The sequence below is a fragment of the Protopterus annectens genome, chromosome 14.part0 (genome assembly GCF_019279795.1).
Source record: "Protopterus annectens isolate FY-2018-M chromosome 14.part0, PAN1.0, whole genome shotgun sequence".
NCBI classification, from domain to species: Eukaryota; Metazoa; Chordata; order Ceratodontiformes; family Protopteridae; genus Protopterus; species Protopterus annectens.
Window position 1 is genome coordinate 904,869,918 of NC_056748.1, and position 27,683 is coordinate 904,897,600.

The 27,683-nt window shown below is 42.2% G+C and overlaps 1 protein-coding gene across 6 annotated transcripts in view; it reads left to right on the top strand.

Moving 5' to 3' along the window:
- Positions 1 to 27,683, top strand: part of IDE (insulin degrading enzyme) — a 3,524,264-nt gene that overhangs the window by 1,325,012 nt on the left and 2,171,569 nt on the right. For all 6 annotated transcript variants that reach the window (XM_044056694.1, XM_044056696.1, XM_044056693.1 and 3 more), the window contains one exon: positions 4,110 to 4,190. In XM_044056694.1, coding sequence (XP_043912629.1) covers positions 4,110 to 4,190 — 81 coding nt within the window. The remainder of the gene's footprint in view (positions 1 to 4,109; positions 4,191 to 27,683) is intronic.

Genomic DNA, 27,683 nt, shown 5'->3' on the forward strand with positions numbered 1-27,683 from the left:
CAGAGTATGTACCAAGGCTGCAACAGTCCTTAAGTAATATATCTCGTTCTTTTACATTGTGTTGCAAACTTGCTTCTTATAGATATAGATAGTGTCTACGCCCTCGATCAGTGTTGTATTGGTACATATTGAAGACATAAAGGATGTCAACAGAATGCAAATAGCCAGAAGGATAAATACAAAGAAGAGGCTGTGATTGTATAACCGGATCAACCAGGAACTTAAAATTGTCTCACCTACTCTCAAACTTTAATAGCAGATTAAGTCCTGTTATCACGTACCCTCCAACAGAACACACAAACTACGGTCTGAAAATGTCACCACAGCTGCCTCTGTCAGCCGTTTAGAATGCTGTTTCATATCGGACTGCTTATCCAGCAGTTCCATTCTAAACATACAAAATGATTTTATTGGTTCCCCCTTTGTCAAGGTTTTAGAAATGCAGCTTGTATTCTCTATTGCATTTGTTCCATCCTCTGGTGGGTGCTTTCCTGAAGGAAGCTTCTGTTTCTTTGAATCTCTGCCATTGCTTTCTCTGGTGAGAGAAATGTTTTGTCACCTCTTAGAAAGAATATTTTAAAGTTTACTGGGTAGAGAAATTTAAAGTTAACATTTAGTTGTGTGTAGAATGTATTCCTCTTAAGTCTCATAGCTGAGGAGTAGTCGTGTGTTTGCTGTTCTAAGGACAGATCCTTTCTTCCAGAGTGCTGATCAGTCTTTTTTAAGGTAAAACTTTCTACTTTTATTACAGTGGACCATGGGAATTGGATATTTGCTTCTGCAGGCAGAAAGACCCTGTATACTCTATCCAGCTTGATTTTATTGGCAGGGATCTCTGTCTGTTGAAAATGCCGTATCACAAATATCTTAAAATCTTTTCCTTCCGATCCATCCGGAATATTAGTAAAACATATGTTTTCATGTCTGTCCTTGTCTTCCATGGTATCATTTTTTTTTCTTTAATCTCCTTTGTCAGTCTATCCACATGGTCTGACTGGTCAGAGAGAGCTATTTCTGTTTCATCTTACCTCTGGTCCATTTTCTTCTTATTTTCCACTCAACTCACTCATCTTTTTTACTTCATTATATACTATTTTGTTCATCTAACTTCTCTTGTGTCTTGGAATATATTGATTAAGAGGAATGAATCGCCAGTATTAGTACCATGTGCCTGATAGCTCTCCATGATGAATTGGTTGACTGATGCACCTGATACAATTGTGCTACCTTCTTTTAACTAATTACTTTTTTTTTTTTTTTTATAAGGCTTCTTGAATCAAAGAGACGATTTGTTGGTGCTGTTTCATTAGTTCAGGATCCCATGGTGGTATAAGACATGAGAAAACTCATGCTAACCACTCAGATCCATAACTGTTAACTTCCTGTGTCTACGTTTAGGGGTGTTTTGTCAATGAGACAGTTTCCCTGATTGGCCAACTTCCCCAAAGGTACTGTTATGCATTTATTGACATTGAGTTTTAAGCTGTGGCTTTGGTACTGGTCATTTGTCTGTATTAGACCTTCCAATATGATGTTAGTGTCTGGAAAGGTGGGGGGTTGTGATTGTTCCTGGCTTGCAATAATCTGAAAACCTGGCAAGCTGGAGACCCTTGTCATTGTCCTTGACTTCCAAAAAATAGATGCAGTGTTCTCTCATATTTGTGAGTGCCAGGTCCAGTATGTTTCTACTGTAGTAGGCATATGCAGTGACTGGTGCAGGATGTTTTTTTACAAAGTCTAACAATCTCTGTGCCTGAAAAATTGGGGTTATGTAGGATTCCTAGTTTATAGAGGGATAATTAAAATACCCCGTAAGTATGATATTTGATTGAAAGGAGAGTGTCTTTAGTAGGTGTATGTATGACCTTTGGGTTTCTTGGAACATTGACAACCAATAGCATGCTTTGGATATGGTATAGGACTTTATCTATAGAAATTTGAATGTGGAGGAACTCCAGTGCATCAGCTCAGGTAGGGACTAAAGGTGTCTTGATCTACCTAGAGGTGGCAGGCTTGTTCTTAGTGTAGATCAAGACACCTTTAGTTCCTACCTGAGCTGTTTCTGGTCAAAATATGTGGAAGGTATTGAAACCTTGCACTGCCAGGGTACTCTCAGCAGCTTTAAACCACGTCTTGGTTAACTGCACAGTTGCCTGCTTTGTCTATAAGGCGAGGAGAGCTTGGAAGGAGTGGAGCTTCTTGTTTAGACTCCTGGCATTGAGCAGTAACACCTTTAGATTTTCCTGTTTTGGAAGGTTTGTCAATTTGGAATTGCCTGAAAAAGCTCTTTTGGTAAGGACGGTGTTTTAGCCAGTATTGAAAGCTTAGAAGGGGACAGGTGCAAACCATCCTAAAGCAGCATGGCTTGTTAACCATCTTCTCCCCCGCTAACAAATATTGACACCAAAAACTAAGCCAATTATTAAAGTCAATCATCTTCTGTTTATATCCATGTATTTCTCGATCATTTAGTCCTCTTGCTGCCCATAACTGGGGAAGACTCGGTCAAGAGTGGGCCTCTTTTAGGCAACCATCAGGAAGGGCATGAGATTTTTTGCACTCTGGGTCCGCAACATTAGTAAGCGTGTTCTGTGCTACAGACCCCAGGGCCAGGCATGGAATGAGTTTGTAGGCAAAGATGCGTCATTCTCATCGGTAGGTGACATAAGCCCTTAGGACTGCTTTACCCACCTATCCACCTTGAAATCAGGACCCAACATTATCTTTACTCTCCACTTGTGGTTCTGTTATGGGAATAAAAACAAGCACCCAGACATTTTTGCCGGTTTAAATAAGCATTTTTGAGTTCATAAAGAAATTTCAGAGTTAGAAAAAATGTAGCCATGGATATTTATGATGTTGTTTGTTTTTCGTTTTTTCCCGGTTAGGGGTTGCCACAGCGGAACTCCGGTCTGCTAATGATTGGCAGTGGATTTTCACGAATGTCGAGTTGCCAGCTTGATGTCCAACCTTCAACGAAGGCACGACCATTTACGCATGTCTTTTAAACGCCACCCAACTGTGGGGAGGACATGCAGACTCCACACAGAAGGCACTCCCCGCACTCCAGCCGAGAATCGAGTAGCCATGGATATTTATAAAACACTAAATTGCAACATGCCATATTGCCATATTTATTAAAACCAATTACACTGTGCTTTCCTCTAGTAAAATTCTTAGGTGCCTTTTTTATACATCAGGAATTTTTTTTTTTAAACATTCTTTTTTAATTCATAAAGAATTCATAGTCAGTTGTAGAAAGTTTGAGCAGTATACATTGTGTTTACAGTGAGCACTATGGATTACAGAGTAAGTTCTATTTTTTTTTCCTGTGTACATCCAAACAGTGACATCACTAATTATTAACAATAGTACATTTGATAAGTTGCTTTTACTTTTAGGCAGTAAACATATACCAATTTGCAGTAAATCTGTGATGTGTCATAACCATTTGCTGCATTTCAGAACTGAAATCCAAAAGAATCAGTGTGGATTTAATAGACTACTCCTCCAGTTTCAATTACAGAAAAGTAATTTGTTATTTTTCTTTCTTTCTCATCTCTCCATTACACTCCAATACAATATGGCAACAGTATTGCAAGCGAACATTCAGCATGTAGATGTGTTTGTTTTTTTAATATTTGATTAAGATGTCACTTACACTTTGAGTGCAGGGCTACCTGTTGTGGGTTGTTTTTTTCAAGAACTTTATTGACCTATAAGAATCTGGTGTTGGGAGTGTATTTGCCTTTGCATAATTTGTTATTGCTAGTTGCTACCCATCGTTTTGAGTTTGTGTTAGACATTTAGAATTCATTCCATTGATGTTGCTGGCTCAACTACGCTGTATGTATTGGTGGGATGTAATGGTATGATTTTTAACAAAGTGCTTATATAACTGGTTTCTGGTTTTAGTTCTGTAACACATGTTTTGAGAATTATATTAGTAAGGTATAAGGGAACTGTTTTATAATTTTGCAGAAGCCTCGTTAAGAAAAATGTGCAATTTAGAAACAGTAGTTGACCCTAATGGCCTTTAATTTTCATTTTTTTGATGTTTTTATTTTTATGTACTTCATTGAATCTCTTCACTTTTTTTTTCTTTTCAGGATCTAAATGCAATGGCTTTTAGGTTTAAAGACAAAGAGCGGCCAAGAGGCTACACATCAAAATTGGCTGGTTTATTACATGTATGTAAAATTCATTTTTTTTGTCTTTTTTAATTAATATTTTTGCAGTTTTACATTTTTGTAGTTGTAATAAAGTAATATTTGATTTTTCCTTTTTATTTTTTTTAAGAATTGTGAACAGTTTATAGGAATATATAAATATCAAATGCATATGTGTGAAGGTGCCCATTTTTTTTTTCTGTGCTTTTATGTTAGGTACTGTGTCACATAATCTTTGATTAAACTTTGCTAATTGCCTACATTTTTACTAAGTAGGGTTTTAGGTAGCTTGCCTAGGTTTATATAAAATGAAATGTCTTGTTGATGGCTTCTGACCTTTGTTCAGATGTTTCTGTACTTTGTTTTGCCTTTTTAGAAGTTGATATTAGCCTTTCTGTCATTTGCCCGTTTGTCTTCTGTCTTTAACAACATAGACACTGACTTAGACAAAAGCTGACTAGAGGGAATCGTCAGCCAGGCAGGCAGGAAGACGTATTTATATCAGCCTTCACAGGTTTCAGTTTTCCCTGCAGACTGTTGCCCACTAAGTGGCACACCAGTTCAGTGATACAGATTATACCAACTGGCATCCCCAGCGCCCACAGGAAGAGATCCACACACCCCATTGGATCTTGTCTGTAGCTTTACAGCCTATAAGTGGTTAACCACTCCTCCAGTGCTACCACACCATTTGAGCGCATCTTGAAACTTTTTATTAAGGTGCACAACTGAGCAGTTTCTTTTAAGCCCTAATCCTTTCCCTGTATGGCTTACAGGAGCATTAGCATCCCACCAAGGTCCTTTCTGCATTTTCGGTTGTGCCTGTTTTTTTTATAGGTATGTATATTCTTAGTAAGCTTATGGACAAAAAGAGACCATAAAGAAGCTCAACCATATCACCCAATAATGGTGGTAGACTAACAGTACTCCCCTTTAAATAGGTTTTATCTGCATATCACTACTGAAAATTTGCAATCACTCATCCAGTCATCTAGAATAGTTTTAAATGTTAATAGGGAAATACTCTGCTTGATAGGTAAAGGCACTTTATTTCACAAATAACTCCAACGCATCCCCTATCTGTCATGCCATTTGCTGATTTCAGTGTGGTAGTGTAGGTTTAGGTCTCTAGAATGAGGTGTTTGCTTTATTATTTGTTTTGTTTAGATGAAAAAGTTCAGAGTGTTAAGTCATCCATGGAATGGAAAGATAAACGGAGATCGCCTCCCAGGTGTTTGTATGATACCAAGTAAAGGAGCAGTGCTTATAGTCTGTCAGAGCTAAAGGCAGTATAATTCTTGAACCTTTAGGTGTGGAAATGTTGAGGTCTCTCAAACTGGTTTAGGTGTTTGCTAAGGTATATGCCAAAGGGTGCACTATATTCAGTGATGGACATAAGAGATGAATAAAGTGGAACTGCAACTTATCACGCCCTTAAGGAGATAAAGGTTTTTCTAACAATCATAGAGCCATCGTGGTCAAAGGAGACTGTTATCACCATACATACCTAAGTTCCTGATTATGTCAAATGTAAGTGGAATGTTACCTAAATGGTAAGCAGTAGTGATGCTAGGCTTACCAAAGGAAACTATGCTGCATTTCTTGTGTCGTGGGGGAAGTCCATGATTAGTACACCAAGTATTTGCTTGGTCCAGCCCTTGCTGGAGAATCTGGGTACCAGAATGAGACTTGGTAACCACCCATAATCTGCAGTCATTGACAAACTTGGTTAGCCATAGCCAATTGATATCATCTGTTGTGTAATGGAAATACATACCAAAGACGAGGGGTTTCCCAAGACAGAGCTTTGTGGTACACAACTGTGACATTTTTTTGTGTAGACCAAATGCCCTCACTCTTCATGGCATGGATTCTGTCAGATGGACAGCTACCCAGTCAGTGAACTGTGTTTGGGTTAATGTTGAGTTGAGAATTTGTCAATATAATCCCAACATAGCAGATGGTGTCAGTGTTCTTGACAATGTCCATATAAGCAGTGTGGACTATGTACCAATTATCTGTCACCTCAGTAACCCTTTCAGATAATTCAAGCAGGTTAAGCAGGCATGCTGTACCTTTTGCAGGGCTGAACTGGTGTGTACTCTGGTCATCTTTATCACTGTTTATTAGTTCACCTATAATATGTTCCATAACCTTGCAAATAATACTAGTGAGTACTATAGAGATATAACTGTCAGGATCAGCAAAAGGGCCACCTTTATGCAAGGGCACTACAACTGCCATTCACCTCTCCATGGGGTCATAACCAGTGGAGAAAAACAGATGGAGGGTTCTGCTGAGTGTGACTTTATGCTTCTCAACAGGCATCCAGGGATTTTGTCAGTAACCATGGGGAAGTAGTGTTCTGAGGTAAATCGTATTTTTGTAGTGACAATTCAGTTGCTTGGTGTTTTAGTAGTTAATGAGGGATTACGTTAGGATTTGGTAGTTTTATAGCCTATTCTTGTCTAGTGTAGTATATTTTTCCCACACGTGTTCAAGAGGAGCAGCCATCACTGACTTGGGAGCACCAGGCCCACAGTCCTGGCTTCTGGTTGCATCTTTTACCCCAAGCCTTGACTTGCAAGTGACAGGCAGACAGCCGGATCACTCCTCCTTCCCCAGTATGGAAAGCTGGCATAAACTCTTCACTCCTTCCTTTCTCTGCCCAGTTCCTGTACTACCTGAGCTTCTGTTCAAACTCTGATCATCTGGGTCATAAGATTCTGTCCTATGCACAGAGCTGGTAGTGTTCTGAGGTAAATTTTAATTGTATTTATGTAGTGGCAATTCATTTGTTTGATTTATTTCAGTAGCTACTGAGGGGTATGTTAGAAGTTGTTAATGTTACAGTTAAGTTGCATTTTGTTTAATTTTTAGTCACTTTAGGTACTAGGTCTGGGGATGCAATAAATTAAATACCTGGTATTGTGGTGTGGGAACGAGTTATATTGACAGGTAGTGCTGGCTTTCTGTATACCACAGTTGCAGGTATTTCATTTATTGCATCCCTAGACCCCCATGAGTCTATGGTTAATCATCATAAGGAATAACCATCGAACAGCACATCATCGAATGCAAGGCATTAAAACTCCATTCGTCGAAAGTGCACTTCATTGAACCTGTGAGATGGGGAAAATAACTAGTTGGCCAGCACTTTCTCATCTAACGTTTCCCACTGTAGTGCAATCTCAGAGCTGGTATATATATTTGGGGGGGGGGGGTAGATTTGAAATACTGCCGTTTGTGAGACTGGGAAGTGTTAGCCAAGTAGTTACTTTACCTGTCTCACAAGTTCGATGAAACTTTCGATGGATGGAGTTTTGATGCTTTGCATTCGATGTGCCTGTTTGATGGTTATTCCTTTCGATGATTAGCCATAGATCCAACCCAGTGGGTTTATTCTAGGTCTTTTTTGAATTTTGTGTTAACATTCCTTTTTCCGTTATTTTATTTATTATTTTTGGGCATTATTGTGGTAGAGATGTTACAGTATATAATAGTACCGATTTTCATTTTTTTCTGAATGGAAGGGGTGTAGTGACGCACTGTTAGCTGGTAAAGTTTCAGATTGGTTAAATGTGGGTACATAGAACAGTGTCTAAAATACATTTTCTGAATATTTGGTGTTGGTTTTTATTTTTACATTTACTAGTGTTTTGTTGTACTGTGTTGCATCTTTATCATTAGTGTAATTTTAGTTGAGGTGTAAGGTTTTATGCATGTGGACACACTCTTATTCTGACTTGTTGATTTTTCTGTTTTTTTTTTTTTTTTTTATTCTTTTGAGTTTATTGGAATATATGTTTTGAAAGTGTATTGGATGGGGGAATGATATGTTGGTCGGCTGATATTGTGTATTTTGGGTAGTTATATTTAATTAATTTGCTGTTGATTTTTTCATTGAAGAGAATAAGAAATTGATGTTTTTCCAGTTTTGTTTTGTGTTTGAATTTAGATTTTTGGGTGGTATATGATTGAGGTTTGTTTTTTTTTTTTTTTTTTTTTTTTTTTGGTGGTCGAGGTATGTTTATTTTAGATTCTTTTTATTCCATATATCCCATCTGACTTGTGGGTCCTTGAGCCCTTTGTCGCATCTGAGACAACAAAACTAGTGCTCCAACCTCAAGCCCATTTAAGAAATATTTTCCCACAATACTCCTTGTTTGTAAAGATACCTCCAATTGTGCTCGCTGTTGCAGCATTCAGAAGTGGATCTTAGAGCTGAGTGGTAGTTAAGTGCTCCTCCTTATTTTACAAAAAATTGCATAAATTTTGATAGATTAATATTGTCTTTCTTCAGCCCCTTTTTTCTTTTTTATTTGGTAAAGTTTTTATGTGAGTAAATTATTCTTTAACTTTTTCAGTACTGGACATTCTGCCATTGCAATTATTCACTTCAGCTTTCTTCTTAATAGTTATTGTTAGAAATTTGTCATAGTATAGATGTTCTTCGTGTTTCACTGTTGCAGTCATCACATTTGGGTTGTCTGCTTGCAGTAGCCCTCAGTCGGCCTGATTATCAAAGTCCTGGGTCCTGCGTCAATTGCTGTCTCATCTTCCGTTGACGTCAGGTAGTCAGGGGTATAAAGCATGCAGCCGACGCCATTACATCAGTCTTTCTTGCCGTGCAGTGCCCGAAGCAGAAGCAGTTCGCAAGTGCCAGTTGACTGACCCCTAAAATTTTCGTTTTCAAGTTTCAGAACCGAAGTCTTCAACTAAAGCTAAGTACCCCGTTGGGGAAACTTTTTCTTGCTCTAAACCGATGTCAGTAAAAGTCAGTAATTGTATTTCTTGTGGAAAGCCAATACCTCACAAAGATTTTCATTCGTACTGTATTCCTTGCCTAGGCTTTGACCACGACGTACCTCCCTGTCAGTTTTATGCCTTATTTAAACCACAAACTATTCGTAGTTGGTATATTTTCGCTTCTACATATTTTGGTACTCTGTTCAATTATCCAGATATGTCTTCGGTACGTCATCCGATTGCAGACATTCCAAAAAAATCCAAAGATAAAGACAGGCCGCCTAGGTCCAAAGCTACCAACGATGCTTCTCCTAAGCTAGTCGCCAGTTCACTGGTACTCATGTGCTTTCGCAGCCCCTGATACCCGCTACTTCAGATTCGCAGACCTCTACTGAGACCCATTCAGAGTCTGGTATGCCATGAGATGCTTCAACTGTGGAACCTGCGGATGTCTCTACCTTGGATGGGTCCAGTGCCACTGCGCAGGCACCGGCTTCTGAGGGTGTATTCAGGCCTACTGACTTGCATATTAAACCAACGCCATCTTCTTCTTCAAGGCCTAAAACTCGAACCATGCCTAGGAAACTGATGCCCAGACCGCATGGTCAGGCCTCTATGCCTAAAAAACAAATGATAATGGCTGAAGACCTTATTACTTTAATCAGGGGAAGCTAACCTCCCCCTCTAAGACACCTAGGACTGAATTTGCTTATGATGCTTCTGACCAGGATTCTGAAATTTCTGTGTCCTCTGATGACCAGGATTTACCCTTATCCACTTATGAGGATTCTGATGCAGAGGACTCTGTTCCCTCTGCTTCTCCCCCAGAGGATTTTTCTTTTGGTGTAACCTTGCATACTCTTAGGGAGCATTTTCACTGGGAAAGCCAGGACTACTCTGATTCTAAAAGGAGGCTTAGAGATTTCTTACTCCTTCCCCAACACAGGCCTTTAGCTATCCCCTCTGTGCTGGACATTGTTGACGATGCCTTTTTGGAATCTAGCTTGGCCCCTGACTCTTTACCTCCTGCTCCCAGATAACCTGATAAATATTACAGGGATGTTCACCGTGTATCACTGTTGCAGTCATCACTGTAGGGTTCTTCCTGCAGGCAGGCAGCCCTTGGTCGGCCAGAATCCCAAAGTCTGGGTCCGGCATCGGCTGTTCAGTCATGCTCTCTGACGTCAGAGCGTCAGGAGTACAAAGCTGCCAGCCAACGCCATGTTCTCCAGTCTTTCTTGCCGTGCAGTGGAAGCAGTTCGCAAGGGCCGGTCAGCTGACTCCTGATATTTTTTCGTGCTTCAGTCTGAAGACTTACTTCTTCTTCTCAAAGCTAAGTACCCCATTGGGGAAACTTTTTTCTTGCTCCAGTCCAATGTCAGAAAAAGTTAATAATTGTATTTCTTGTGGGAAACAAATACCTCATAAGGATATCCACTCTTACTGTATTCCTTGTTTAGGCCCTGACCACGTCGTAGCTAGTTGTCGGTTTTGTGCTAGATTTAACCAACGTACTATTAAGCGGAGGTACGATTTTGCTTTTCACTACTTTGGCAGGCGATTTAATTATAAAATGTCGTTGGACACGCTTCCGACTACCGGAGTTCACAAACGATGCAAGGATAAGGACAGGCCTCCGAGGTCCAAATCAGACGACGGTTTACAAGCAGAGCCAGCTACAGGTTCGGCCGTCGTCAGTGAGGTGCTTTCGCAGCCCCTGTCGTCGGCCATTTCAGAACAGATTGCCAAAACGAACTCCCACGAGGAGCCTACTAGGCCTTTGAGTACTCCAGCTGCAGGACCTTTGGACAATGCTTCCTTGGATGGGTCCGGAGCCGCTGTGCAGGTACCGGCTTCCGAGGTGGCTTTCAGGCCTACACAGCTTCTGATAAAGGCAAAGCCAAAGACAAAGGCTAAGACTCCTTCTAAATCAAGGACACCAGCCCAGGCCTCTTCTGATCCGGGACTCAAATCTCAGAAACAGCTGCTTAAAATGGCAGAGGACTTACTAACCATGATTAGGGGTTCATATCCCCCTCCAGACAAAAGGCCAAGGCAAGAATTGGATTATGAATCCTCTGACCAGGCATCTATTTTTTCAGTGTCTTCCTCTGAACAGGACTGTACTTTCCCTCCTTATGAGGATTCTGATGCTGAGGAATCCATTCCATCAGCTTCTCCCCCTGAGGATTTTTCTTTTGGGTAAACTTTACATGAAATGAGGGAACATTTTCACTAGGAAGGACAGGAGTACTCTGAATCTAAGAGAAGGCTTAGGGATTTCCTTCTTCCCCAACATAGACCCCTGGCTATTCCTCCTATTTTGGATATTGTGGATGATGCCTTTTTTGAGGCTAATTTGACTCCTGACTCCTTTCCTCCAGCTCCTGCTAAGCCCGACAGATATTACAGGGTCCCTAACTCCCACCAGTTCCTTTTCAAAAATCCTGCTGCTGATCTAGAGACCATTTCTCAGGGTCCTAAGGGTGTTAAGGCCGCCTCTGCAAAAAACCCTATTCCGACAGATAAGGATTCTAGAGCTTTGGAGAGATGGGGCAAAAAAGTGTACACTTTTGCTATTTTATCTATTAGGGCTTTAAATTGTCAATTTCATATGCTAAAATATCAGCAATTCCTGTTTGTTATGAAACAAAAGCTAGGTACCATTTCTGCATGTGCAGATAATAAGGAATTACACGATTTGATGCATGCTGTTGAGCAAGTGGGGAAGCATGGCATACATTGTGGTTTTGATGCCTTGGAGGCTTCATGCAGGGTGGCTGCCACTGGCACAGTCATTAGAAGGCATGCTTGGTTAAAAGAACAAAACTTACCTGATCAAGTGAAAGCAAAGTTACTAGATGCTCCTGTTCAGCATAATGTTTAGTTTGGGTCTAAGGCTGAAGAGGTGATAAAGAAAATGGAGGATAAGGCAAAATCCATGCAAACGGTTAAGGATTTCTTACAAGTTCAGCCCCCAAGATTTAGCAGAAATTGGCCAATTAAAAATTGGTCCTTTCCCAGCTCGAACAGGCCTCAGAGGGGTAGATATAGGCACTCCAGAGGGAGGGCCGATCACAGACCTCTTACAGACCTAGACAGTGGAGTGCTTCCACCCCCAGGGGTGGAGAGGACAGACCTCAATCTTATAGAAAACAGGCTCAATGACTCCCCCTGCATGGCTCCAGGAACTTCTCTCCTGGAAGCCCCTTTAGGAGGAAAACTCTCTCTTTTTCAACAAAATTGGACTTACATAACCCAAGACAAGTGGGTTCTGGATGTAGTTTCAAGAGGTTACAAATTCCACTTTCATACCTTGCCAAGACCAAACGGATGGCCAGACCTGCCAAAACACCAATGGGCAGAGGCATTAAACCAGGTGGGATCACTCATGGCTATGAGGGCCATAGAACTGGTTCCACAATCAGAGATGGGACAAGGCTTTTACTCAAGGCTCTTTCTAGTTCCCAGAAAACAAAATTCATGGAGACCCATCCTGGATCTGTCAGTCTTAAATACTTTCCTGGAGATACCAAAGTTGAAGATGATTACTCTGCAGCAGCTCCTGCCAATGTTGATCAAAAATGCTTGGATGGTGACATTGGATTTAAAGGAGGCTTACCTACACATCCCTATCAGACAGGAGTGCAGAAAATACCTCAGGTTCAAGGCCAGCTTGAAACATTACCAATTCTCTGTGCTGCCCTTTGGCTTGTCTACTGTGCCCAGGGTCTTCACCAAGTGCCTGGCACCAGTAGTAGCTTATTGCAGACTCAAGGGAATTCAAATTTACCCTTATCTGGACGACTGCCTTATTCAAGCAGACAGCAAGGAGATCTTACTCCAGCACCTAGAATTTGTTCAAAATCTACTCAAGTACCTGGGATTCACTGTGAACATAAAAAAGTCAAATTTGACACCTACACAACAGATAACCTTTCTGGGTGCTCTTCTAAACACAACAGCCCAGATGGCATTCCTGACATTCGAAAAACAACTACAGCTGGCTTCAACTTTCAAAACCTTGGCGTTAATGTCTCCGCTAACTGCAAGGAAATTCCTGCAGGCTTTGGGTTACATGGCCTCCTGCATCCTTCTTATACCAAATGCAAGACTACATATGAGAAAAATACAATGGTACCTAAAAAGTGTATGGTCCCAGCATTGCCACAGTCTAGAGACACAGATTGCTGTCTTGCCTTGCCTACAAAAGGAATTCCATTGGTGGACCATGGCATGTCTTCACAACAAAGGGAAAGCCTTCAGTCTGCCTCCAGCCAGCCAAGTGTTAACCACGGACGCCTCGGATTACGCATGGGGAGCCCACTTGCAGGGGAAAGGCCTGCAAGGTTTTTGGACAGAGGATCAGAAGCACCTACATATCAATTTAAAGGAGATGTTAGCTGTACAGAATGCCCTCTTGGCTTTCAGGGATTTAATACAGCCAGGACAACTACTGATATGGACAGACAACACCACAGTTATGTGGTACATAAGCAAGGGGGTTCACACTCCTACCCCCTTTGCAGACTAGCCATGACTCTATGGAACACAGCTCTAGCTTGCAAAGTGGATCTACAAGCTCAGTTCCTGCCAGGGAAACAAAATATTCTGACAGACAGCCTGAGCAGGAACCTGTCAGACCCACACGAGTGGATGCTAGACACCCAAATATTCAAGATGATTACAGAACCCTGGGGCTGCCCGGACATAGATCTATTTGCATCCTCCCTCAGCCACTTGTTACAGATTTTTTGCACAAGAACATTTCACAAACTAGCATGGAAAGTAGATGCACTCTCATTCAGTTGGAGAAACCTCTCGGGATATGCTTTTCCTCCACTACCTCTTCTTCCGTGAGTGTTATTAAAGATCAAGCAGGACAAACCCAAGATGATTTTACTGGCCCCAAATTGTCCTCGTCAGTTTTGGTACTCAACACTGATGAATCTATCCCAGGAGCCTCCTTGGATTTTTACCTCAGATTCCAAATCTTTTGTCACAACACCAGGGCCAGGTTCTGCACTCTCATATCAAAACTCTCAGCCTGGCAGCATGGCGAATTCAGGGTCTATGATTAATCCTACCCTTCCCAAACAGGTCATGGATGTCATCTTAGAAGCCAGACGGCCTAGCACTAGAAAATCTTATGCAGGTAAATGGAAGAGATTTTGCACCTGGATGCATGCTCAGGATTCGGATCCTCTCATTCCTAATATCCCATTGATTTTACATTACCTGACAGACATGCTACATAAGGGTTTATCCTTCTCCTCCATAAAAATACATGCCTTAGCTATCTCTTCACATTACAATACAGATCCTCCAATCTTTTCGCATCCACTTCTGAAACAATATCTCAGAGGAGCAAAGAATTTAAGGCCCCCTAGGACACCACCCATACCTGCCTGGGACCTCAACTATGTTCTGGAAAAACTCACTCTGCCTCCTTTTGAGCCTGCTGCCACATCTGATATTAAGTATTTATCATGGAAAACAGCTATCCTACTGGCTTTGACCTCAGCAAGGATAGTCTCGGACTTACAAGCACTCATGGCTGTGGAACCTTATATTATTTTTCACCAAGACAGGGTGTCTTTAAGGACTAATCCTACTTTCATGCCTAAAGTGGTTTCCAAAGTGGCTTTAAATCAAACTATTCACCTACCAACTTTTTTCACTAATCCACAAAATAAGGGGGAAAGGATCTTGCATTCCTTGGATGTACATAGGCAACTTCGTTTTTACCTGGACAGAACCAAGGATATCAGGAAAACAGAGCAACTGTTTGTTTCTTATGCAACAAATTCCCAAGGCAAAGCTATTTCAAAACAGACCATTTCTAAATGGATTGCTCATGGAATCAGATTTTGTTATTCTCATCATGGAAAGCAAATCCCAGGAAAAATTAGGACTCACTCTACCAGAGCTGCTGCTACTTCAGCTGCCTTTCTCAGGGGAGTACCTACCAAAGATATTTTGGAAGCTGCAACTTGGAGTTCAGTGCATACTTTCTCTAAGCACTATAATCTCCCTCTTTACTCTAAGTCTAGGGCAGGCTTTGCTTCTGCAGTCTTGCAGGGCCTTCTAGACGCCCCTTCTACTCTATAACCACCACCCTCTATCTCAGCTTTGGGATTCAACCCTACAGTGATGACTGCAACAGTGAAACACGATGAACATAGTACAGGTGTGTACACTTACCATAAATGTAGATGTTCGAGTGTCTTCACTGTTGCAGTCTGGGTTACCCACCCTCCTGTCCCCTCTTATACTTACATTACTGTAGTTTCCTACTTCACCCTTCTTCTGAGGTGTATTTGCTACAGGGTATGGGGTTTGTTGTATGTTACATTTTTGTTTTACTATTAGCCTTCATTTGTGGGTACCTGACATCTGGGGCAAGAAAAACTGGAGAACATGGCGTCTGCTGGCAGCTTTGTACTCCTGACGCTCTGACGTCAGGGAGCATGACTGAACAGCCGACGCCGGACCCAGACTTTGGGATTCTGGCCTAACAAGGGCTGCCTGCCGGCAGGAAGAACCATACAGTGATGACTGCAACAGTGAAGCCACTCGAACATCTACATTTATGGTAAGTGTACACAACTGTACTTTACACTGCTGCAGTCATCACACTTGGGTTATCGTGCCGTCAGGTGGTCCTGCAGTTGGCCAGAGTTCCAAAGTCTTGGTCCGGCGTCGGTTGCTGTCACTTCTTCCCTGACGTCAGTGCGCCAGGGGTATATAATATGCATCCGACTCCATTTTCTTCAGTCTTTCTTGCCATGCGGTGCCAGAAGCAGAAGCAGTTCACAAGTGCCGGTCGGCCGACTTCTGAGATTTTCGAAGTCGAATTTCAGATCCGAAGTCTTCAATAAAGCTAAGTACCCCGTTGGGGAAACCTTTTTCTTGCCTCAGACCGAAAAAGTTAATAATTGTATTTCTTGTGGGAAGCAAATACCTCATAAGGACTTCCACTCTTACTGTATTCCATGCCTAGGCCCTGATCATGACGTCACTAGTTGTCGGTTTTGTGCTAGATTCAACAAACGCACTATAAAAAGACGTTTTGATTTTGCTTTACACTACTTTGGCCGAAGGTTCAATTATACCATGCTGTCGGATCAGCCGACGTCTTCAATACCGAAAAAACACAAAGACAAGGATAAAGACAGGCATCCGAGGTCCAAAACTGACAAAACCTTTTCTAGGCCAGTCGCCTGTTCTCAGTGAGGTGCTTTCGCAGCCCCTGACACCCGCTACCTCAGAGCCACAGGCCGCTTCCGACTCCCACGTGGAGACATCTAGGCCTCTGGAAACTCAGGGTATTGGGCCTACGGAAACTAATCCCTCAGATGGGTCCGGAGCCGTTGAGCAGGCACCGGCTTCTGAGGGTGTTTTCAGACCTTCACAACTTACCATTAAAACAACAACCAAGACAAAGGTACCATTAAAGACAAAGAAACAAGTACAGCATTCTCCTGGACAGTCCTCCATGCCTAAGAAACAGATGCTTAAAATGGCCGAAGACCTCATTACTCTAATCAGGGGTTCCCATCCCCCTCCTGAGAAAAGGCCTAGGCAGGATACAGACTATGACTCCTCTGATCAGGTTTCCATTTCCTCTGATTCCTCTTCAGATCGGGGATACTCTTACCCCGCCTATGAGGACTCTGATGCTGAGGAATCTATCCCTTCAGCCTCTCCTCCTGAGGATTATTCTTTTGGGGAAACTTTACATACCAAGAGGGAACATTTCCATTGGGAAAGTCAGGATTACTCAGACTCTAAGAAAAGGCTCAGGGATTTCCTCTTACTGCCTCAGCACAGGCCCCTGGCTATTCCACCTGTCCTAGACATTGTGGATGATGTGTTCTCTGAATCCAGCTTATCTCCTGACTCTTTGCCCCCTGCTCCAGCCAAGCCAGATAGGTATTGTAGAGTCCCTGACTCTCACAAGTTTCCTTACAAAAACCCTTCTGCTGATCCAGAAACTATATCTCAGGGTCGAAAAGGGGTTAAGGCTTCCATTGCAAAAAATCCAGTACCCTCTGACAGAGATTCCAGAACTTTGGATAGATGGGGGAAGAAAGTATACACGTCTGCAACTTTTTGCCAGTTTCACATGCTTAAGTACCAACAATATTTAATGGCTCAATTAAAACAGAAAATGCTTGCTAGCTCAGAAGCTCCTGATTGTAAAGAAATGCAGGATTTATTGCATGCAGTTGAACAGGTGGGAAAACATACTCTGCAATGTGGTTTTGATTCTTTAGAGGCCTCTTGTAGAGCCGCAGTTACAGGTTCTATTATTCGAAGACGTGCTTGGTTAAAAGAACAGAGTTTACCTGATCATGTTAAGGCAAAGTTATTGGATGCACCTTTACAACATGATACCTTGTTTAGTGTTAAGGCAGAAGAGGTGTTAAAGAAAATGGAGGATAAAGCTAAATCTATGCAAACAGTCAAGGATTTCTTACAGGTACAGCCACCTCAGTTTAGCAGAAATTGGTTCTTTCCAGTGTCAGACAGGCCGCAGAGAGGCAGATACAGATGCCCAAGAGGCAGATCTCAACCCCAAGGCTCAAACAGACAACGACAGTGGGGCACCTCAACCCCAGAAGGAGGTGAGGGCAAGTCTCAACCTTACAGGAAACAGTCACAATGACTTTCCTTTGCGTACGCAAAGCACGCCCCCTTTTGGAAGCCCCCTTACGTGGAAAACTAGCACTTTTCTCTCAAAACTGGCAAACAATCACCCAAGACAAATGGGTCCTGAATATTGTGTCTCAAGGTTACAGATTCCACTTCCATACTTTACCAAAGCTAAAAGGTATGCCAGACCTGCCACAAAATCAATGGGCAGAGGCACAAAAGCAAATTTCAGCCCTCATGGACATGAGAGCTATACAAGAAGTACCACAACAGGAACAAGGACAGGGATTTTACTCGAGACTCTTCCTGGTCCCCAGAAAGGACAAAGCCTGGAGGCCTATACTGGACCTTTCAATTCTGAATACTTACCTGGAGATTCCGAAATTCAGAATGTTGACATTACAGCAGCTTCTACCCATGCTGGGCAAGAAGGCTTGGCTTGTTACTCTGGACCTCAGAGGCATACCTGCATGTCCCTATCAGACAAAATTGCAGAAGATACCTCAGATTCCAACCTGGTACAATGCACTACCAATTCTCTACACTGCCCTTTGGCTTATCTACTACGCCCAGGGTCTTCACAAAGTGCCTGGCACCAGTAATTGCATTTTGCAGACAAAAAGGAATTCACATATATCCATACCTGGAAGACTGCCTCATTCAAGCAGAGACAAAGGACATTCTTCTTCAGCATCTGGCGTTTGTGAAAAAGTTGATCATTTCTCTAGGGTACACAGTAAACGAAAAGAAGTCAAAACTAGTGCCCTCACAACAGATTACATTCCTGGGTGCCAGCTTAAATACAACGGCCCAGATGGCTTACCTCACGCCAGACAAACAAGTGCAACTAACTCAATATTTTCAACTACTGGCAAAAATGTCCCATCTCCCTGCAAGAATAATTCTGCAGGCCCTGGGATTCATGGCATCCTGCATACTACTAATACTATATGCCAGACTGCATATGAGGAAATTACAATGGTACCTAAAAAGTGTTTGGTCTAAACATTCTCACAGTCTAGAAGCAGTAATTCCAATGATTCCCTGCCTACAACAGGAGTTTTGATGGTGGGCACAGGCATGTCACCTAAACAAGGGTCATCCTTTTACCCAACCCACAGCCAGGCAGACTCTAACAACAGATGCTTCTGATTACTCCTGGGGAGCACACATGGCAGGAAAATGCATTCAGGGCAAGTGGACCACAGACCAGATGCATCTTCACATCAATCAAAAGGAGATGTTGGTTGTGCAAAATGCCCTAACAGCTTTCAAGGACCTTCTACATCCAGGACAGCTATTACTAAAGACAGAAAACACCACAGTAATGTGGTACATAAACAAGGGGGCACTCTCTTATCCCCTATGCAGGCAAGCCATGACCTTGTGGAATACAGCTCTAATGTACCAAGTTCACCTGTTAGCACAATTCCTGCCAGGAAAGAAAAATTCTCTGGCAGACGACCTAAGCAGAAATATCATGGACCCTCACAAATGGAAATTGAATCCACAAATCTTCAGCATGATAACACAAAAATGGGGATGCCCAGACATAGATCTTTTTGCCTCCCCTCTGAATTGCCAACTACAAAAATTCTGCATGAGGACTTATCACAAGCAAGCATGGAAAGTGGATGCTGTTCTGTTCAGCTGGAAAAACCTAAAAGTCTATGCCTTCCCACCACTGCCTCTCCTGTCAAAGGTACTCCTAAAAGCCAGCCAAGAAAAACCACAGATGATCCTGATTGCTCCAGACTGGCCACGCCAGCACTGGTACCCTATCTTAAGGAACTTGGCTCAGGGCCCACCATGGATTTTGCCCCAAATTCCACACCTTCTGACTCAACAAAACAATCCGATCCTGCATGGTCGGCTCAAAACCCTAAACCTGGCTGCATGGCAGATACTTTAGTCAAACAGGCAACATCTCTCTCTAAAGCTGTTATGGATGTCATTTTGGAGGCCAGGAGGCCTAGCACCAGGAAAGCTTACTTAGAAAAATGGGAGAGATTCTGCGCCTGGAACCAGGCTCACAGCCTTGACCCTCTTGTTCCAAACATTCCTCAGATTTCACAATACTTAATTGAGATGCTGGACAGAGGCCTATCCTTTTCATCAATTAAGATCCACTCCTCTGCCATTTCTGCACATTACAACATGGATCCTTCTTTATTCTCTCATCCCTTGCTAAAGCAGTACCTCAGAGGGGCTAAAAACATAAGACCTCCCCGGAGAGCGCCAACACCAACTTGGGACCTCAATTTTATTTTGGAAAAACTGATCCTACCACTTTTTGAGACAGCCAATACAGCCGGTCTAAAATTTTTATCATGGAAAACAGCTCTGCTCCCGGCTGTAACTTCAGCATGAAGAGTCTCAGAGCTACAGGCATTAATGGCAATGGAACCTTTTATAATTTTTCATCAGGACAGGGTATCTTTAAAAACAAACCTTACCTTCATGCCAAAGGTGGTATCTAGTGTGGCTCTCTTATCCAACCCCCCAAATTAAACTGTCTGTTCACCGCTGCTGGAGTCCTTGGTTGAGCATCTACACCTTTACTTTTGCCCTGATTTATCCCTTGCGACTACTCCTGGGTGGACCCCAAAACTAATATTTTTACAACGTCTGCCAGTTGCTCAAAGCATTCTAAACAAACTCTGCTGTCTCAACCAAGCCTCTCCCAGACGAATCCAAGGAACTTTTGCCCTGATTTATCCCTTGCAATTACTCCTGGGTGGACAACATCTGCCAATTGCTCAAAGCATTCTCAACAAACTCTGCTGCCTCAACCAAGCCTCTCCCAGACGAATCCAAGGAACTTTTGCCCTGATTTATCCCTTGCGACTACTCCTGGGTGGACACCAAAACTAATATTTTTACAACGTCTGACAATTGCTCAAAGCATTCTCAACAAACTCTGCTGCGTCAACCAAGCCTCGCCCAGACGAATCCAAGGAAGTATGTGCCTCAGCTGCCTAGCCTTAATGGTATAATCTGTAAGCCCTGTTAGGTGTTCTGTTGCTCCCTGCCAGGCAAGCCAGCAGCCTAAACCCCTCTTATTTTCCTATCCACGTTCTTCCCTCTCATCTAGTTCCCTGATTTACTCTTGCTTTTCCCTTAGTCCAACCCTGTCCACGGTGTGCCCTGGTGTGCTAATGTGCACTTTGCATTTGTCTACTAGTTGGCATCCTCTCTCCGCTAATATCTACTCTTATTTCACTACTCTAATATTCTCCTTAAACTCTAACTTCTCCTTTTCTCCTTGCCTCTCTTTTTATACTATAGCCCACTCCTACCCACTATTTCCAGGTCCTCTCTACTTACCTTTCTGTTAGTCAACACTCCATTGATTGGTTTTCGATCCTCCCCTGACCCCCCCCTTTGGTTTACCGCTCCGTGCCTCTGGCTCACTCCGCTCCCCTACCCTGCCCCCAATTCTCACCCACCCCCAGTAGCTCTACCTTTATCTCCCCATAACCACACCCACCTTGAATTTTGGCCAATCAAAAACCACAGCTCTGTAACTCCCATTCCTTCCCACCTAATTAACTTCATCTTCCTCTTATTGACTAATCACCTAGCCAGTCGAACTTATTTACCATCTCAGCTCCCAACCACAACCCACATACCCTCTAATCCTTCACAACTCTCCACTCATTCACCTTTATTAGTCACTAAATAATTCATTTACCTACACCTGTCTTACTACCACATCTAATTTTACAACAGCTAAATAGCCTTAAATAGCCCCTCTTCACAATGCTTCCAAAACCCTCATTCTTACTAACTCTACTCCTTACCTTAACCTATCTTTACTACCTCACCCAGCCCATTTATTCCTACCACTCCCAAAACTTCCATGTAACTAACCATCTTACCTCTTCTCTCTCACACTCAAACACCCCAATTTCACCACACCTGTGCCCTATAGAAAACCATTTACTTTTTCCATACAAACTTATCACCTCTCAAAAATGCTCTACACACATAGTTGTTTCCAAATCCTACCAAATCATAAGAAGACCAAATCTATTCTCTAAACTATCCAATTATTTCTCCAAACTATTCCGATATTTCATTAGCAACCTTCTATCTGGTGACATCCATCCTAACCCAAGTCCTACCTCCTCATCCAGTTCAGGCAAATCCTTACTACTTACCTCCTTAAACTCCCAAATTATAGTTAACAAAATCCCTAACCTCCATGCCTGGTTGATGCACAATAAACCTGACATCCTATCAATCTCAGAAACATGGCTAAAGCCCCATATAAAAGACTCTGAAATAATTCCACCAAACTATTCAATCATTAGAAAAGACAGGTCCCACAAGAAAGGTGGGGGAGTAGCTGTCCTCTACTCATCTTCCATTTCAGTTACACCTTAAAACAAACCTACTCCTCAATTTAACAACGCTGAACTACTCGTAACTCTACTTCAAATTAACAAACACATATGTATCGTTTCCCTCTATATCCCCCCAGGGGATAATATTTCCACACTCGAAGACATCCTCTCCTGGCTCACCAACAACATTAGCAATGAAACAATAATCTTAGGTGATGTGAATATCAACTGGGCCTCAATCCAGTCTCCCACACACCCACTCAACATCAACCTATATAATTTTTCACAACTTATCACCTCTATAACACACCCCTCAAAATACCTCTCCAGTGGCAGCATCCTGGATTGGATCTTAGTCTCTCATTCCCATTATTACTCAAACAATGGTACTCTCCCCGATCCCCTTAGTGACCACCTACCCATCTACACCTACCGACTCCCCTTACTACTAGATCGCACCCACAATTATATTACCTTACGTAACCAAAAAAACTTCAACCCATCAACCTTTGTTAATTCCCTAAAAGCAATAAACTGGAACTGTCTAAAAACCTTACCTTTAGATAATGCAGTTGCCCACTTCAACACAACTTTCTTAAATATACTAGACTTCCTTGCTCCACTAAGAACAAAGAGAATAAAAATTAAAACCGCCCCTTGGCTTACCAAAAACACACTGGCTACAATGCGGCAAAGAGATAGTCTGGGCACACTATCAGAAAAATAAGTCCCCTCTCACCCTTAATGAATATAAAATACTTAGAAACAGGGTAAAAAAGCTCATCATCCATGATCGACAAAATTACTTTTCTATACTCCAAAACAATAACAAAACAAATCCTCAAATTCTGGAAAGGTGTCTCCACTCTACTTAATCCCTGTAAACCTGTCACCCCCACCCCAGACCCTAATGCCCCAGATGCCGACTTAGCTACTCAATTCAACTCTTTTTTCATTGATTCTATTTTAAAATTAACCTCTTCTTTCTCTAACAACACTTTCGCCAACTCTCCCCCATCCACCCCAAACAACACCCCACCCTGCACTACTACCACTCCCTCTCTCACATGTACTAACTCTGTACCCTCTACCTCTGCTCCTACTCTCACTTCCTCCACATCTTCTTCACCCACTAATACCCCCTCTCCACACTCCCCACCATTCACACTAAGACCCATACCCACTTCTACTACATAAAAACTCCTTCAGAAACTAAAACCTAGCACTAACGCTCCTGATAACATCCCTTCCTATTTTCTTAGCATATCTGCTGAAGCAACTGCCTACCCCATTAGCATGCTAATCAATCACTCTATCCAAGAAGGCATAGTTCCCCAAATCTGGAAAAAAGCCTTCATCATACCTTTACATAAGGGTGGTAACAATAACAATGTTAATAACTTTTGCCCCATCGCTATCCTCTCTCCCATCGCTAAACTCCTGGAAAAATGTATTCAACTACAACTACTTCCTTATCTCTTAGATAACCACCTGCTAACTCCCACACAGCATGGATTCAGACCTAATCACAGCACTATGACAGCCCTCCTCTCCTTCCTTGAAACTGTAAATAAAGCCCGGGACTCGGGCCTTATTGTCTCTACCCTTCTACTCGACCTCTCTAAAGCCTTTGATACTATCTCACACGGGCTGCTTCTAACCAAACTTGCAAAACTTAACCTATCTCCCTCATCATTGAACTGGTTCTCCAGCTACTTAACCAATAGATATCAAGCAGTAAAATGGAAAAAGGCAACCTCCTCATTCCTTAATACCCCAACCGGAGTTCCCCAAGGCTCCATATTAGGACCCCTCCTCTTCAGCATATTTATAAATGATTTCCATACCGCTATCCCTCTCTCCAATATCATCCAATATGCAGATGATTCTACCATTATCTGCTCTGCCACATCTATCCCCTCCCTCCAAAAACTAACTCAGGATGCTTTTTCAACCACTGAGCAATGGATGAAAAGTAATCACTTGGCACTAAATGCCTCTAAAACCAAGTTAATGATTTTCACCCCCTCTAAAGTCAACTCTATCAATATAAACACCTTCTCTATTACTAGTGAAAATAACATTCCTCTGGAGCTAGTGTCAGAGACCAAACTACTTGGAGTCCAAATTGACAACCAACTAAAATTCAACTCCCATCTACAACTAAATATCAAAAAAAAACATCAAGAAATAGGTATGCTTTATCGGCAAAAGTACTTCCTTACAACTGCCACTAAAATCACTCTTTCCATTTCCTTTTTTATTCCTTCCCTTCTCTATGGAGCCCCTCTTCTAACTAATCTGCAAACATCTTTAAAAACAGAGCTCTCCTCCTGTTACAACAAAATTGCCAGGTTTGCTACCAGCCAAAAGTCTTCTACCCACCATTGTTCCTCTCTCCAACAACTAAAATGGCTAGAACTACCCAAACATCTCACCTATACTCAACTATCCCTCGCTCATAAGCTCATTTTCAACCCCTCCCTCTGTCCCTCCCTGTCCACTGTCTTTAAACTGCACCTTCCTGATCGAGTATTAAGGTCCAACAACCAAAATCTACTTGAAATATATAAACCTACTCGTCCCCCAGGCAAAAATCTTCTATCACATGGCCTTGCATGCCTCTGGAACTCCCTACCTTCATCCATTCGTACCACCTCTAACCATTTTAATTTAAAAAAATCTCTTCATTCTTACCTAGCATTACAGTGGGAATGCTCCTGCTTCCACCCCACATAACAAACACTAAAATTCACAAGTCCTCCTAACTCTAGCACTCTCATTAAATTTAGGGCATCTGCTAGAATACTGTCTTGAGATTCTGCAAGAATACTGACTCTTAACTTGTACCGAATTCTCATTTTAACTTTGTACACCCCTTATAATGTGTATTTGATGCAAGTTTCATTAATTGTCAACTTATTTGTAATGTTTGTTTATAATATGGATTTCCTGCTTGAATTGTTACAATGTATAATGCATTTGTATTGTTTGTTTTAATATGTATTCCTGCTTGAATTGTTACAATGTATAATCACCTCTAATAACCTAATGTAACATTATTTTGTCTGGAGCTTTTCTCCCCAGGACTCCATTAAAAACGGGTTCATCTAGGCCCAGTGGACTATCCTGGTAAACCAACTGCAAATAAATAAATAAAGGGGAGAAACTTCTGCATTCTTTGGACATACACAGGCAGCTACGCTTCTACTTGGACAAAACAAAAGCTTTCAGGAAAACTGATCAGCTGTTTGTAGTATATGCTGCAGGATCACAAGGCAAGGCTATCTCAAAGCAGACTATATCCAAATGGATAGGACACTGTATTCGGTACTGCTGCACCCAGAATGGAAAATCAGTCCCTAATAACATTAGGTCTCATTCCACCAGGGCAACAGCCACTTCAGCAGCCTTTCTCAGAGGAGTACCTACCAAGGAAATTTTGGAGGCTGCAACTTGGAGTTCAGTGCACACCTTCACAAAGCATTACCACCTGCCTCTTTACTCTAAATCCAGAGAAGGATTTGCCACTGCAGTTCTGCAGGGCCTCTTAGCCAATCCTAACTCTTTATAGACCAGTCACCCAAACTTAGCTTTGGGATTCAACCCAAATGTATTGACTGCAGCAGTGTAACACGATGAACATAGTACAGTTTTGTACCTACCATAAATGTAGATGTTAGAGTGTTCACACTGCTGCAGTCCAGGTAACCCTCCCTCCATCCCTTATGAACTAGCTGGACTTATCTATACCCTTCTATCCTATACAACCTTTGGGATGTATTTGCTGGTAACTGAAGGTATTGTTTTTATTTTATATGTTTATTTTTGATTAGCAATATGTATTGCTTATCCACTTGGGAGCACCTGACATCTGGGGCAAGAAAAACTGAAGAAAATGGCGTCGGATGCATATTATATACCCCTGGCGCACTGACATCAGGGAGGAAGCGACAGCAACCGTCACCGGACCAAGACTGGCCAACTGCGGGACCGCCTGACGGCAGGATAACCCAAGTGTGATGACTGCAGCAGTGTGAATACTCAAACATCTACATTTATGGTAGGTACAAAACTGTACTTTCCTGATTCTCACAAGTTCCTTTTTAAAAATCCTACTGCGGATCCTGAGACCATTTCACAGAGACCCAATGGCATTAAGGCTACTACTGTCAAAAATCCTACCCCCTCTGATAGAGTTTCCAGGTCCCTGGATAGATTGGGTAAGAAGGTATACACCTCTGCAACCTTGGCCGTCAGGGCCTTAAATTGCCAGTTTCATATGTTGAAGTATCAGCAGCATATTGTTGGATTGCTTAAACAGAAAATGATGATTATTCCTGATTGTGCTGAGAATAAGGATTTACAGGATTTAATGCATTCTGCTGAACAGGTTGGAAAACATACTTTGCAGTGTGGTTTTGATTCACTAGAGACATCTTGCAGGGCTGCTGTCACCGGGTCTCTACTTAGAAGGCATGCTTGGCTTAAGGAGCAATCTTTGCCAGATCATGTCAAAACTAAATTGCTGGATGCTCACTTAAATCAGTACCGCCTGTTTGGCAACAAAGCAGAAGAAGTTCTTAAAAAGATGGAGGAAAAAGCTAAATCTATGCAAACTGTTAAATATTTCTTACAAGTGCAGCCTCCAAAATTTAGTAGGCATTGGCCCTCAAAAAATTGGTCCTTTCCTGCCTCTTCCAGGCCTTCTCCGTTCAAACCCAGAACCAGCAGAACAACCAGGCTTCAGTCCCAGGGTACGCACAGGACTAAGCAGTGGGGGGCTCCCACTTCCAAATGGAGGAGTAGTAAGACTCCCCCTATGGTAAGCCATCTCAATGACTTAACTTTAAAACTACCAAGCACTTCTCAACTGACTGCTCCTTTGGGGGGAAAGATTGCTCTGCAAGCAAAAGACTGGGAACTCGTTACACACGACAAATGGGTTTTAAACATAGTTTCCCAAGGATACAGATTTCACTTCCACACGTTACCAACCCCAAACGGTTGGCCAGATCTACCCCCAAATCAGTGGGTAGAGGCTCAAAAGCAAGTACTCCCTCACTTAAGATTAAAGGCTATTCAGACTGTACCAGAAGAGGAAAAGGGACAAGGTTTCTACTCGAAACTTTTCCTGGTACCCAGAAAAGACAACTCATGGCATCCTATCCTGGACCTTTCTATCCCAAACACCTTTTTGGTGATTCCAAAATTCAAGATGCTAACTCTTCACCAGTTGCTTCCCATGATAGGCAAAGATGCCTGGTTGGCAACACTGGATTTAAAGGAAGCCTACCTGCACATCCCAATCAGGGAATCTTGCAGAAGATACCTACGCTTCAAAGCAGGTTGCATGTACTATCAATTCTCTGCACTGCCCTGTGGCTTATCTACTGCGCCCAGGGTATTCACAAAGTGCCTAGCTCCAGTCATTGCATTTTGCAGGCAAAGAAATATTCAAATATACCCATACCTGGACGATTGTGTAATTCAGGCAGAAAGCTAGGACATACTTTGGAATCATCTGGAATTTGTACAAAAGGTGCTAACTTGTCTGGGGTACACCATAAATGAAAATAAATCACAGCTGGTACCCTGTCAACAAATTATATTCCTGGGAGCAAGCTTGAACACAACTTCCCAGATTGCTTTCCTCACGCCAGAGAAACAAATTAATTTGACAGCTTACTTCAAACTGGGGGCCATGAAAACCCTGCTTATCTGCAAGGCAAATACTACAAGCCTTGGGGTTCATGGC